Below are 13272 nucleotides of genomic sequence, written 5' to 3'. Positions count from 1 at the left end.
CAAGAGCCTAGAATTCTAGATATTCCTTTTCAACATTATTCTAGGTGTAACTTTTCCTTAGCCATTTGGATTTATTTTACTGCTTCAGGCAACAAAAGTAGCAAGTAAAAACCAAGGACAACAAAAGAATTTACCTTTCATCTCATTAATTTATGAAATAAGGGTGAGAATGCAATTAATATTTGATTATATTAAATATTAAATGTTTACTAAATATTGGAAAAAAAGGACACTGGAGACAAAAGAAAATGCCAAAATAATCACAATAAAAACAAACAAACAAACAAAAAAAATGATTTTTGAATGCACCATATCAGGAGGAAGAAGAATATGCAGCAACCAGACAAATGACAAACATCTATTAACCATACTTATTGCTTTAATATAGAGATATATTTTTTAGAACTTGTAAAAAAGTGTTTAACGTATATACTGTTTAGAGTTATACCTATTTCATGACAATGCCAATAAAAAATACACTCAAGAATTTCTCAGAATTCTGTTAAAATAATACTAAACTACAGTTAACTGTATCAATCCAAAATACATAAAGAAAGCAGATATAAATTAAGTGAAACCGCTTTCAATATCTGAGACAAAGTTTTTTAAATTAAATAATTAAATGTAAAAAATAAACATTTAATACCCTATCTTTTTAATCAATAAATGTTTCTTTAATTAAACATAAGGAATTCATCTTACGATTTACTGCAAATATAATGTTAGTAATAACCTTTTAAAGTTTCTTTTGCATTTTTGATCAAAATAATGTAGTAAAAAACAAGTAAAATCTAAACTTGAATAACAACAAAAGAAAAATAAATATATTCAAATAAAACTATGGAAGAGATATAAAAATTAAATTTTTATCTTATCAAAAATATATGCTAATAAATATAGCTGATAAATAATGAATTCTGTCTTACAAGAAAGAACATATGCTGATGACTGCCATTTCTTGAAAATTTAAGCAAACAACCTTCTCGCATGAAATCCTAAAAATAACCATACAAACGAAAGATGAAAATGTACAGAAAGGAACCATACAACTGTTTATACTCTTTCAATAATTGCAACAATTATGCTAAGTCTTACCCTGTTTTTGTCCAGTAAATTAGGGAACCCAATCAAACTGCGCTGCAGTTCCATAAGTTTTGTACAATTGACCTGAAACACCGCATAATGACAATAAATAATACATAATTCAAAAAGTTAAGGCAAATGTATACTGTTATTTAATCACTGAAAAACATAAAGATAATTATTTAGCATAAAGATTTTAGAATTAAGAGAAAAATCATTTTTATAAGATTAATTTTAAGATTATTATAATAACATTACAGAGAGATAAAAATGCTTAATATAAAAAGTAATGCTCAAGTAATCTTTATTTTAATTTTTATGAAATCAACAGTAAAACTTGTAATATACATGAAATATGCAAAGTACAAATTATATATTTTTACAAACTTTATTTATTTATTCATTTATTTAAATTTTAACAGAACTTACCAATGATGGTAATTGATCCTCAGCATTTGCACATGCAGTCTCTAATGCTTCTAATACATCTATTTAGACCATGAAAATAAAATATATATATATATATATATATATATGCTTTTACTTTAATATTAATAAAAAGACATGCAACTGAGATTCAATCAACATGAGTAAACATACTTAGAAGTTATGCTTAAAATGAGCAAAAAACTATAATGGTTTTAATTTATAATAAACTAGTTTTCAAACTAAAAAATTTCACTATAATTAATTTTAATAGAAAAACTACTCTCTCTATTTCAGTTTCATACCAAGTTATTATAATACAAGCAGTGAAAATCTCTTTAATCTTAGTGATCTGCAAGTTAAAAAATTAAATAAACTGAAGGAATTTAAAAATGCATTTATGTATATTGTACTGCTAGAAAATAAATTAAGTATTGGAAAAAGTCTAAACACATAAATCATGTACAAGATTTTACATGATTTGATACAAAAACAATACATTACTGAAAATTTACAGAACTGAATTATATTTCCAAAATTCTAAACACAATAGAACTAGTAAATTATTTACAGTTTTATGATTATTTATGAAATTTATTATACACTATGTATCATTTCACAACTACACAAGTTTCAACATGGAATTAAAAATAACATTTCTAAATTCAAAGAAGAAAACAGATTTTATACAGAATTCATTGTAACATGAAATGTACAATACACCACGCCTTTAAGGTATAAATAGTACAATTTACACTAGCATAGAATCCTTATATGCTGTGGATAGTCAATTAACAAACCAATATCAACACAATAATCACTAGTGATCATTTTGTAAATTTTTGTAAATTCAAAAATAAGACCAAAAATAGCAAGGCCAAGTTAATAGTAAAGCATCCAAAACTTACATATTATTAAAGACATAATTTTTATTGCCAAAACTACAAATAAACTATAAATAAAAACCATAAACAAGATTTTAATTCTGAAACCCAATTACAAATTTTCATCCCCCAACAATGCAATCATAATTCCTTTCGTGAAAAACAAAACAGCCTACTTACTTAGAACAGAAGCAAATTAGTTTGAATTGATGAAAATTTATTTTTAAATATAGTTTTAAACACATTTTACTGCATATTATTCTGCCTCCTAAACAACTCAGTTTTCAAAGTAAGAAGGAAAAAAAAAAAAAAAAAAAAATTGTCTACCAGTTGTTAAGAATAACAGATACCAATGATGAAGGACAAACAGCAGAGCACTGAAAATCCACTGATCTAAACTGCCTCTCTTTGTGCAATATAGTGAAATTCACAGCTGGAAAACTACAGAGTTTTCAGTATAAAATGATGAAATAAATAGCAAATGATATCACAATGGGGGGGGGAATCAATCAAAGAAGTCACATTTATGCTGCTGATAAAAAAGAGGGGTGGGAAGTGCTGAAGTATAGAAACTTAGCTACTCAAAACAGAACATTCCCTGATTCTGTGATAAAACATTTTTTTTTTTTTTAATTCAGCAAGACTATGCTAGTTAAATTAATTCTTAAAATAATTAGAAATAAGAATAGTATATATTTATCACATCAGAATGATACATTCTAAAGGAACTCACAATTTTCTTATAAGAAATAAAAAAAGGAATATATATATAATTACAGAACAATTTTTTTAACAACAAAATATAAATATGCCTAGTATTTTTGTGCATTAAGCTGCTGAAAAAATATCAGTGAAGACATAGAGTAAGAAATTTAGAACTAATTTTTCACAAAGACTGAAAATTGAAATTCATAAGTAATAAATTTCAAATGATCCTATAAATGCTACAAATAATTTAGAAAATGTTAAAACCAAAACTTTTCAAAGCTTGTAATGTTGAAAACCGTAAACACGTTGCATTGATGGTAATGCAAAAAGTGCAAAGATGGAGACAGGTGCATTTTATAGCAGAATTATATGGAATCGCAATACGATTGTATATGATATACGGAAAAATAAAGAAAAGCTGTTGAAATTTTACAGCAACAGTGATTCTAACACCGGAATCCGAAACCGGAAATCTCTGCATGACGCGAAATCGGCAAACTTCGATGTTATGTGTATATATAATACAATGAATAATATAATCAATTTATATATCTAATAATAATTTAATAGATATAATAAGTTATTGAAATAATGTATATAATAATTTAATTAAATGTATCTGATATGCCTTATTTATTTTGCACTTTTAGTCTGAATATTAAGATTTATTTTTTCTGTCTTGAAATCTGCAAAATCCTAAAATCCGCACAACCTCTGGTCCCAAGCTTTGTGGATTTCTGAACTTCTACTGTATATATAAAGTTTATGAGGTATATAAAAACAATGGTAAATGTTTCCACAAATCCTTGCATCAGAGAAAAATATTGGATATTGGCTTTTATAACTAGTTAACAGTAAGTATGAAGTAACAATCATGTGATGGTGTACCTATTTCAAAATCATTTCTTAGAGTAAAAGCAGAAGTTATATGCAGATTTAAGAAACAACTTCGTGATTTTTGTTCTGGTTTTTGCTCTGTAAAAGTTTAAAGAATGGCACAGCATATAACCTCATAAAAATGAAATAGAAGTTTCTCACTTGTTGAAGAAACTATAGAAGAATTTATACAGAAAATTTCAATGCTAGTGAGTGATCAAAATTAAATATAGAGCATATATGCAAGTGAGTGGTGGGAACTTAAATAAAGATTACGGACGAAACTAGCCTCTGATAGAAATACCTGATCAGAAAGACACATGTGATCAGCAAAGATATACATAATCAGGAATGAAAGAATGAAAAGAGAAAATCATAGTTCTATTCTGCAGAACACATTCACATACTAAACATAAAACATCATAAAAAATTATCTATGATTTATGAAAACAATTACTGGTTGTGTATTACAAAGGAATATATCATAAGTTATATGAATCCATTTATTAAAGAGGTATAACAGTGTTAGATTACCTGTGATTGATTATACCTGTGAAGATTTGCTACTAATGGACCATTCAGATATAATAGCTTTCCTTTTGACAATATCATGGCATAGCAATGATTAAGTCATTTTATGGATCAAGTAATAATGCACAGATTTAACTGATTTTAACTATAATTGAATATTATTCAATTAGGAGCATGTTTTTAACTCAATTGGTCAAGGCTTTAATGCTCCTAAGATAATAGGTTCTGTCCTTACACTCAGCAGATCACCACTAAGCACTGACACCATCTGTTGCCTAAGAGCATCAACAATTTTAAAAGGGTTAGGGAAAATGGCAACCTTTTCTATCTAAACATAGTATCACAAGATAAATAAACACAGCAACAGCACCATCCCATCAGTTTCAAGGAAAAAAAAAAAAAAAAAAACATTATGAATGGGATGATAAGTTCAAATAAAGAACTTCTACATCAAATGACAGATAAAATAGTTGACAGTGTTTTAAATCTAGGACAAAAAAAAATTACAATCCTGAGAATACTGTAACAATAATGTAAAAAATACTTCCAAAAAAAGGGAGTGCATGCCTGGCTGCTGTAGAAATCATCAAGAAATAATGACTTTGCACAATCTGCAAAGTCTACACGAGAGGAGATTTAGAACATTTTCAAGCTTTAAAACAAATTATTTTTATACGCTTCTTGTTTTTTTCTCTCTCTCTATAGATATAATATATGTATATATATATAATCTACACAACCTCTGGTTCCATACTCTGATCTTCTATTGTAAAGTTCTAACAGAAGCACTTTTAGTTATTGCCAAAGCTTTCAAAACAGCATGGGATCAAATTTCATTTTATAAATCAATCAAATTTAACTTTTGAAAGTTCATCATTAAATTAATTACATTTTTTTTCTTTCGATAAACAATTTAATGGTTATTCCATCAGGAAAAAAAAAAAAAAAAAAAAAAAAAGAGAGCATTATTTTATTTAGCCTGGTCTTCACAGTTACTAATTAACTGTTCAGATAGTCTTCACAACAAAAAAATTCTGCTTACTTTCTGATGAAACAGCAATTCTTAAGTGATAATATAAACATTGTCAAAAACCAATGGGAAAATTGGTGTAAATACCTAGAAATCAACATCTGCAAAATATTTTAAGGAGTGTATAACCAGAAAAATAAATAAATAAATTCAGTCAGCCCAATGCTATTTGAAGAAGAAAATGAAACATCCTTTCTTAGCATAACTTTACATAGCAAACACACTTTTAGGCAGAGTTTTGAGAAATTTACTTAACAATTCAACTTCAGAATTTCCAACTGTGTGCTGCTATTAGAAAGAAGAAGCAAATCTGCACTAAAAAACAAGATAATCTTCTGTTAAATAATTTTAAGACCTCCATTATTACATACATCATTAACATAAGGATGCAAAGAAAACCAATCTTCACAACAGCCAGATAATTTAAAATAAAGCTTTTGGAGAAATAACCGATGTTCCTTGGTTCATAAAAAAAGTGTAATACAGACCAAGATCTTAAAATCTGTGTTCTACATTCCTGATACTGATAAATGCAATAGTATTTATGCTATAGTAATAATGCTACGGTTAATGGTATAAAATTGCAGAAAAATATGAAAGCACACTTATTGTATAAAATGGCATGACCTCTTTCTGGTGGAAAAATATCCCTATGCTGCTAATTCTTTATTATTAAAAAATATAAATAATTTAATAGTGATGCTTAATAATTTGATACTGTAATTTAATATTCCAATAATATACATTTAAGAGACAGTACACTGCATTTTTTATTTTAAAGATGAATTTCAGGGACAGATGGTGAGACTATACAGTTGTGTTTTAATATACTACAAATTAAATATACTGCTATATTAAATGAAGTAAAAGAGGAATATGAAATTAAAATTTAAAACCTGTGCTAAAAATATTAGCCATTTTGGAAATCTTATTAACTAAGTAAACTATATTTTAACATGATATGCAAACATAATAAGAATGCATGAAATTTTCATCCATTCAGACATGCAATTAAATAAACAAATTTTTTAACAATGAAATTATCATATATTTAAGAAGCATAAATATAATTTTACAAACGAAATAGGAGAATCACAAAAAATATTACAACCAATTTTCAGGATGGGCAACTCAATTTTACAAAATTAAAAACCTTTTTTTAGATTCTTAAATCATCCTAAACTGAAATGCAAAAGGAATTTATAAAACAACAGTTTTTCACATATAACACAAACTGATGTGAATCAAAATATCAGTACTGTTTCATTTATTATTAATCTCAAATTTAACATAAAATAAAATAATAAAAAATTCAAATCTTTTTACCTATACAATTAGCATAATCTATGTGATGCATATCATAGCAGCTTAATAAACCTACAAATAAATGATGAATGAAATCAAAAACTAAATAACAAAATTAAAACAGAAACATGATTTATTTATGACAGATAACATATTTTGATAACATTAATTTAACATATTTTATGCAGAAACAACTTTAGAAAGAAATTATAAAACACATTTTTATAAGAATTGTTTTAATAATTTACCTCAGAAAATTATAAATGCATGCATATGCTAAGAAATTATTAAATAGTATTGCTTAAATGTAATTTAGTAAAAATACTGCAAGGGTTTTTGAGAAAATATTTAGTCTCAAGATTTAACATATTCCTAAGGTGCCAAACAAAATTATATTTATGAACATAATTTTGTACTGTGCAACAAAATATACTTCTTCAAAAAAATTATAGAGAAATAAAAACAGAAATATCCCAGTATGAGATATACAAACCAAAAGAATAAACCATGGAAAGGTTGAAAAATACTAATGCTTAGCTATATTAATTAATTTTAGCAAGTACTGAATATTAATCTATCAAACAAAGTTCATTAATTTTGACACAGTATTCAACTACTATCTGCCTTGGAAGATGTCTCAAAATATTCCTTATATCAATACCACATATTAAAAAGCAATGAAAAGAGCAATATAATCATTTCATTCCATTTAAATTAAAGCCCAGATGAAACCATCAATATTCTGCAGCTTTAGCCATTTGACTACTGATTCTAGACTAACACATAATAGTGTAAAAACTTTCAAGACAGTTGCCCAACATTAAAACAAAATCTTATGATAGGTCATTTAAATGCAAGCAACAATTAATTTCTTCTCTTTTTATTAATTTACCAAGCAAAGAATGAAAAAAAAATTATGCCACCATCATGCAAAACTGTCACCTCACTTTAAATTTATTTATCATTACCTCATTTACTAACAATGAAGGCAATGTTATGCAAAACTGAGGATTTGCATAATAGTGGTGGCACTGCTGTGCAAATTACAGTCCAATAAAAATAAAAGACATTGTGAGTTATTTTTTAGGATTTTTAATTTTATATCCTTTTATGAATGTACCAGAAAACTCAGTTTATTAAATTACTTTAGAATATGCATTTTATTTAATATTTTAGATATTTAAGAAGTACATGAGAATTTATAAATTACATTCAAAGCTATTACATTAATTTATTGCTGCCAATATTGATAACAAAATATATAAATTGATTTTATTTATGTTCCACAAGTAGAAAAAAATTGTATATATAATCATTTTACCATTGAAATTTGTACAATTCCGTACTTGTAGTTATATGCATAGTAAGTACGGTTTTGATAAAATTTAAATTTTATAATTTTGCAATTTGCAATGCAAGATAAATGTTGACTGTTTAAATAATAATATGTAAACACAGTAAATAAATACTGTTGCGCGCATACAGGTTTTCTTGGAACTGATTTGATGGCCCCCCTTCCAACTTTTCTTGGCCCACTTTCATATTTTTTTTAATGGTCTTAACAGTCCCTCCCTCCTTCTTGGGCTACTTTAATCTCTTCTTTGAATGCAGCACAGGCTGCAATGAGCTGTTTTAGTTGCTCCTCCAACGCTCTTGTTACTGGCATTCAATTTCAGTTCTGGCACCAAAAATTGTTGTATGGACTCATGGGTTCGTAATACACCAAATGCAGATAGAACTCATGATATCTTCATAAAATATATTTTACCAGAAGAAATATGTCACAGTTCTGAAATTTTCCACAAAAGTACTCGTACAGCTCTTCACTGCATCACAGAACAAAATCAGTAAATAGACTTCAACCTAATAAGAACGCACAACGCAATACAGAGCACATCTAAATGTGATCTAAACGTGATCAAATTCAGATCTGAACTAACAACTACTACTCCGAAACTGATGGTCTCTTTGTTCTTATATTGTTTTACCCCAGCCACAAAGAAAGCTCTAGTATTTCTTGAAATTACTGAAAAGCATATGAGGGCTGGATAAATTTACAGTTACATATGAAATCAATTACGGTTATTAAATTAAAATGCACATTACAGTTATACAGGGACTGGATCTAAATGTCTCTAAGTCTGACGACTTTTGGCGATTTCTTGCCAAATTTGGTGACAGGCATTGAAAGATTGTCACCACTTTTGTCAGCCCTTGCATTACTGCATAAGTGCTCTTAAACTCTACACAAAGCCTTTATTATTCCGAAGTGGCCTCCTGTTGGGCTGCTATGTATATCTTTAAGGATGTCCAAGATCTTGGAAGTATCAGCTGCCAACAGAATACCTTTCCATCATCTGATTTGAATTTCTGGTACACGATGGTGTTTTGAATATGAAGTGAGTCCCACAGAACCCAATATTGCTTCATCTTAACACTACAGTTACAAATGTCCTGCCAAGTAGGTTTCCTGTTTGAGGATTTCATTATGTCAATCGCCATTTTACAAATAGTCTTTCCTGACTTCTTAGTCACTCCATGGGTCTCGGTCAGACAATGTTGAAGTTGTAATTTGATGTACAACTGGATTAACCAGCTTGTATAGCTTCGACCCTGCAAAAATAACGGCAGCTTTCTGGGCAGAGCAATGGCATTTCAGTGTGATGATCCTTTTCTATGACAGATAATTATGTCATTTTCCTGGAATTTTATGTATCCATCTGGCTATTTGGCCTTCACAGTTCGTGAAATTTTATGACCAAGCCAACAATGCATGATCTGTACACAGAAGAAATTTTCTGCCATAGAGGTAATGGTGGAAATGTTCCATGGCTATTTAACTATGAAAGCAACTTTTTTCTGGTGATACAGTAATTCCCCTTCCCTTTAGATAGACACTTGCTCAAGTATGCTTCGACATGTTCTTGACCATTTATCTCTTGGAACAAAACAGCATCGACACTCATTGCTTGTATCTGCATCAAGAATCAAGCTAAGCATACGTCAAGATTGAAGCAGATGTTAAAGCTTCCTTCAGTTTGTTAAATGCATCCTCCCATTCTATTGTAAACAAGAATTTTTGATTGCTCTCTATCAGTTTGTGGAGGGGGTCTTGCGATGAAAGAAAAAAAAAAACCTTTACAATTTCCTACAGTAGACAGGCTCTGGGAATCTTTTCAGCTGATGCCCATTTTCAGGGTGTCTCCAATTTTTAATTGCTGACTTTCTGGATCCATACATACAATTTCGACAGACATGCCATATCTAAGATGAGTTATTTCCTGTCTGAACAATTTACAACTGATGGGTCTTAACTGTAGATTGTCTTTCTTGAATTTCTGAAGCACATTTCTAATATTTTCTAAATGCTCTTCAAAGCTCTTCCTAATGACAATAATGTCATCTAGGTCTATCAGATAAACTCTGCATGAAAGACCTCTCAACATGGTTTTGATGAGGCCTTCAAATGTTGCCAGCACCTTAGCATCACCTTAAACTGCCAAATTCCTTGTCTATCGTTAAATCAAAAGTCGAAAACCACTTGCTTCCAGAAAAAGTGTTCAGAATGTCATCAGCTCTAGGAAGAGGATAGTTGTCTTTCTTTGTAACCTCGCTGAACTGGCAATAGTCAACACAAAATCTAGTTGAACCACCTTTCTTTTGCACAAGGACAATAGGAAAGACCGAAGGGACTGGGGAAAGCTCGATAATGTCACTTTCTTCCACACTCCTTCTGAAGTATTCCTAACTTTTCCTGTTTAGCAATCAGTAGTCACCTGGTATGTTGCTTGATTGGTGAAATAGCTCCCATATCAATTCTATGCTGTGTCAAACTGGTTCGAACTACGTCAGAAGATGAGCAGGAGAAAATAAATTGAAATTCTTGAATAACACGTTCTGCAGTTTTTCTCCCTTCATCACTTAGTTATGCATTCTGCAATAACTCCAATGCCAGGCTTTCCAAAAACACAAATACTGGAATGTTACTGTTTCATTTAATGTAGGTCACTCACATACATGCTGCAATCACTTCGGCTTTCCTGATGACTTTTGCCTTATCAGTTACATTAACAACTCTCACCTGTCCTCAACAGGTTGTTGAGTGCCAAGGCTACTAGTACTTCTTTTGGGCTGTTACAGTTCTTGGGATATTCCATGATGCCATACTGGAAATTTCTATTTTCAATTATGCATCCAGGAAGTAAAGTTTCAGTTGCTGCTGGTACTGTGATACCATCTAGAGCTATTATTCAGTGAACAGATTTAACTCCTTCATCTTTAATCCCAAAGAGGGTTATGTCCTTAGAGGCAGAATGTAGTTATTTATTTTTAAAGTCGAAGCATATGTTACATTTCCTTAGAAAGCCTAATCCGAGTATTCGAGGTATATGCTACATATGCCATGTGATGGTAGGTGGAAATCCCAAATGTGATGTAAACATTTAACTTTCCATTAATTTCGATTTTATCACTGGACACTGTCTGAAGCGCAATGCAGGGTGGCATCCAGATGAGTTTACCTTCCAACTATTCTGCTAAATCTTTCCAGATGATGATAACACTGGCTCCAGTATTGATGGTCATACTGCAAGGAACTCAAATGATACGCCCCATGATGAAAAGTCCATACTGCTGCCACTCACAGCGGATATCTTTAATTACTTTAAAATGGGGCTACTCATTATCTGGCAACCTTTGCCCCATGAGATGACCACTAATTTAGTTTTTCTCCTTTTGGCTGAGAGTGGTCTTAGCTACAGAACCTCGGGGTGTTCTGCACTTCCTTCATATGCAGCCGTCATCACTGCAGTTCAAGCACTTTAGGGTAGGTATCTTATCACTTTTTATTCTATTTCAAGGCATTTACTTGATTAGTTAAATTGTCTAGACAAGTAGTCAGTTGGTCCCCTGGCTCTTGGACATGAGCAGCTCTGACTGGGTGACGGTCTCTATGAATTGCTTGTTGGGCTATCTCGAATTTCATGGTGTAGACTAAAGCCCTTTTTAAATCCTTGACACCTGCCATTTGAAGGCTTTTCTGTATCTAAGAATGCTAGATGGCATTGATGAAGTACTGTAGATACAGGATTTCCTTTGTTTCTGTTGGGCAGTCCGAAAAGGTGAGATGAGACATTCTTTCAACATCTGTGGCAAGCTCCTGAGTGTTTCCATGGGCTTCTGTTGGTTGGGAACCACTATAGAGACTGGGTCATATACTTGCCAGCAGATCTTTCCATCATAAGTAGACAGGTTTAGAGAGGGCCAAGAAGCATGGGTAAAAATTTAAAAATGGTCAGAATTGCTTCCTGCTATTGCTATCAATTTATTTAAGTTATTAACTTCTTTGGCAATAGCAGAAAGTCTGTAATCAATTTTTTGTTCAATAACAGAAGAATTTGTTGTCAATAACAGAAGAAATTCTATCATCAATTTCTCTAACTTTATCTTCAACCATTTCTATTCTGCCTTCCATATCCTTGAATTTGTTCGTTTATAGAGGTAATTTTTTCTTTTCGTTTCCTCTTGACCTGCTTCAATCTTTTCTTGAACTGATTTGAAGGCCTGTTCCATCTTTTCTTAGCCTGCTTTCATCTCTTCTTTGAATGCAGAAAAGACTGCCATGACCAGTCTTAGTTATTCCTCCATTGCTCTTGTTACTGGCATTCAGTTCCAGTTCTGGCACCAAAATCTAATATGTGTGCATGGTTCATAATATATTGAATGCACAGAGAATTGATGACAGCTTGATAAAATTCATTTTACTAAAAGAAAATTTTCACAGTTCTGGAATTTTCCACAAAATTACTCGTACAGCTCTTCACATTATCACAGAATAGAATCATTAATTACACTTCAAACTACCAAGAACATGAAACACAATGCAATACAAAGTGCTTTTAAAAGTTCAAGTTCTAGATATATCACGAGTTCACAGATATATCGCAATACTCTGAATTCAGACCTGAACAAACAACTACTACTACGAAACTGATGGTCTCTTCGATTATACATATTTTCCCCCAGCTGCCAAAGAAATCTATAGCACTTCTCAAATACTGGAGGGCACATGAGGGCTGGATATAGTTACAGTTAAACATGCAATCAATTACAATTATTCAATTACAATACCCATTACAGATCCAGCTTAGTGATCTTGTCAATTTAATGAGATAGCTATTTACTGAATGTTAATTAGATTTGCCCCTGTATTCTCATTTTTCTGGTACAGTTTTCCTTTTTTGTATTTCCATGCTACATTATTTAAAAAAAAAAGAAAAAAAAAATCACATTTAATTTTTCTAAAATTATGCACAAAATTGACAAAAATTTTTGAAAATTTACAAATACATCTATTTTATTTTTATTTTACAGCTTTAAGCTGCATACTTTGAGATATTTGACAAGACAAAAAATGACATATTATTTCAA

General features: G+C 30.3%; 1 protein-coding gene and 1 long non-coding RNA gene across 10 annotated transcripts in view; one reads left to right on the top strand and one right to left on the bottom strand.

Annotated features, from left to right (window-relative positions):
- LOC118194668 (FERM, ARHGEF and pleckstrin domain-containing protein 1-like) overlaps positions 1-13272 on the bottom strand; it is a 172533-nt gene that overhangs the window by 42870 nt on the left and 116391 nt on the right. For all 9 annotated transcript variants that reach the window (XR_015040244.1, XM_085813171.1, XM_085813172.1 and 6 more), the window contains 4 exons: positions 6865-6915; positions 1513-1571; positions 1096-1167; positions 927-995 (listed from right to left, as the gene is read on the bottom strand). Coding sequence is in view for 8 of the 9 variants with exons in the window: in XM_085813171.1 (XP_085669297.1) it covers positions 927-995; positions 1096-1167; positions 1513-1571; positions 6865-6915 (251 nt within the window). In the remaining variant the exon portion in view is untranslated. The remainder of the gene's footprint in view (positions 1-926; positions 996-1095; positions 1168-1512; positions 1572-6864; positions 6916-13272) is intronic.
- Positions 1-13272, top strand: part of LOC146998063 (uncharacterized) — a 101000-nt gene that overhangs the window by 67361 nt on the left and 20367 nt on the right. The window lies entirely within an intron of this gene.

The sequence above is a fragment of the Stegodyphus dumicola genome, chromosome 3, assembly GCF_044657685.1.
Source record: "Stegodyphus dumicola isolate Sdum_Otavi_A_Nest chromosome 3, ASM4465768v1".
Taxonomy (NCBI): Eukaryota; Metazoa; Arthropoda; class Arachnida; order Araneae; family Eresidae; genus Stegodyphus; species Stegodyphus dumicola.
Note: the sequence above shows the minus strand (reverse complement) of the source record. Positions and strands in the feature narration are given on the sequence as shown.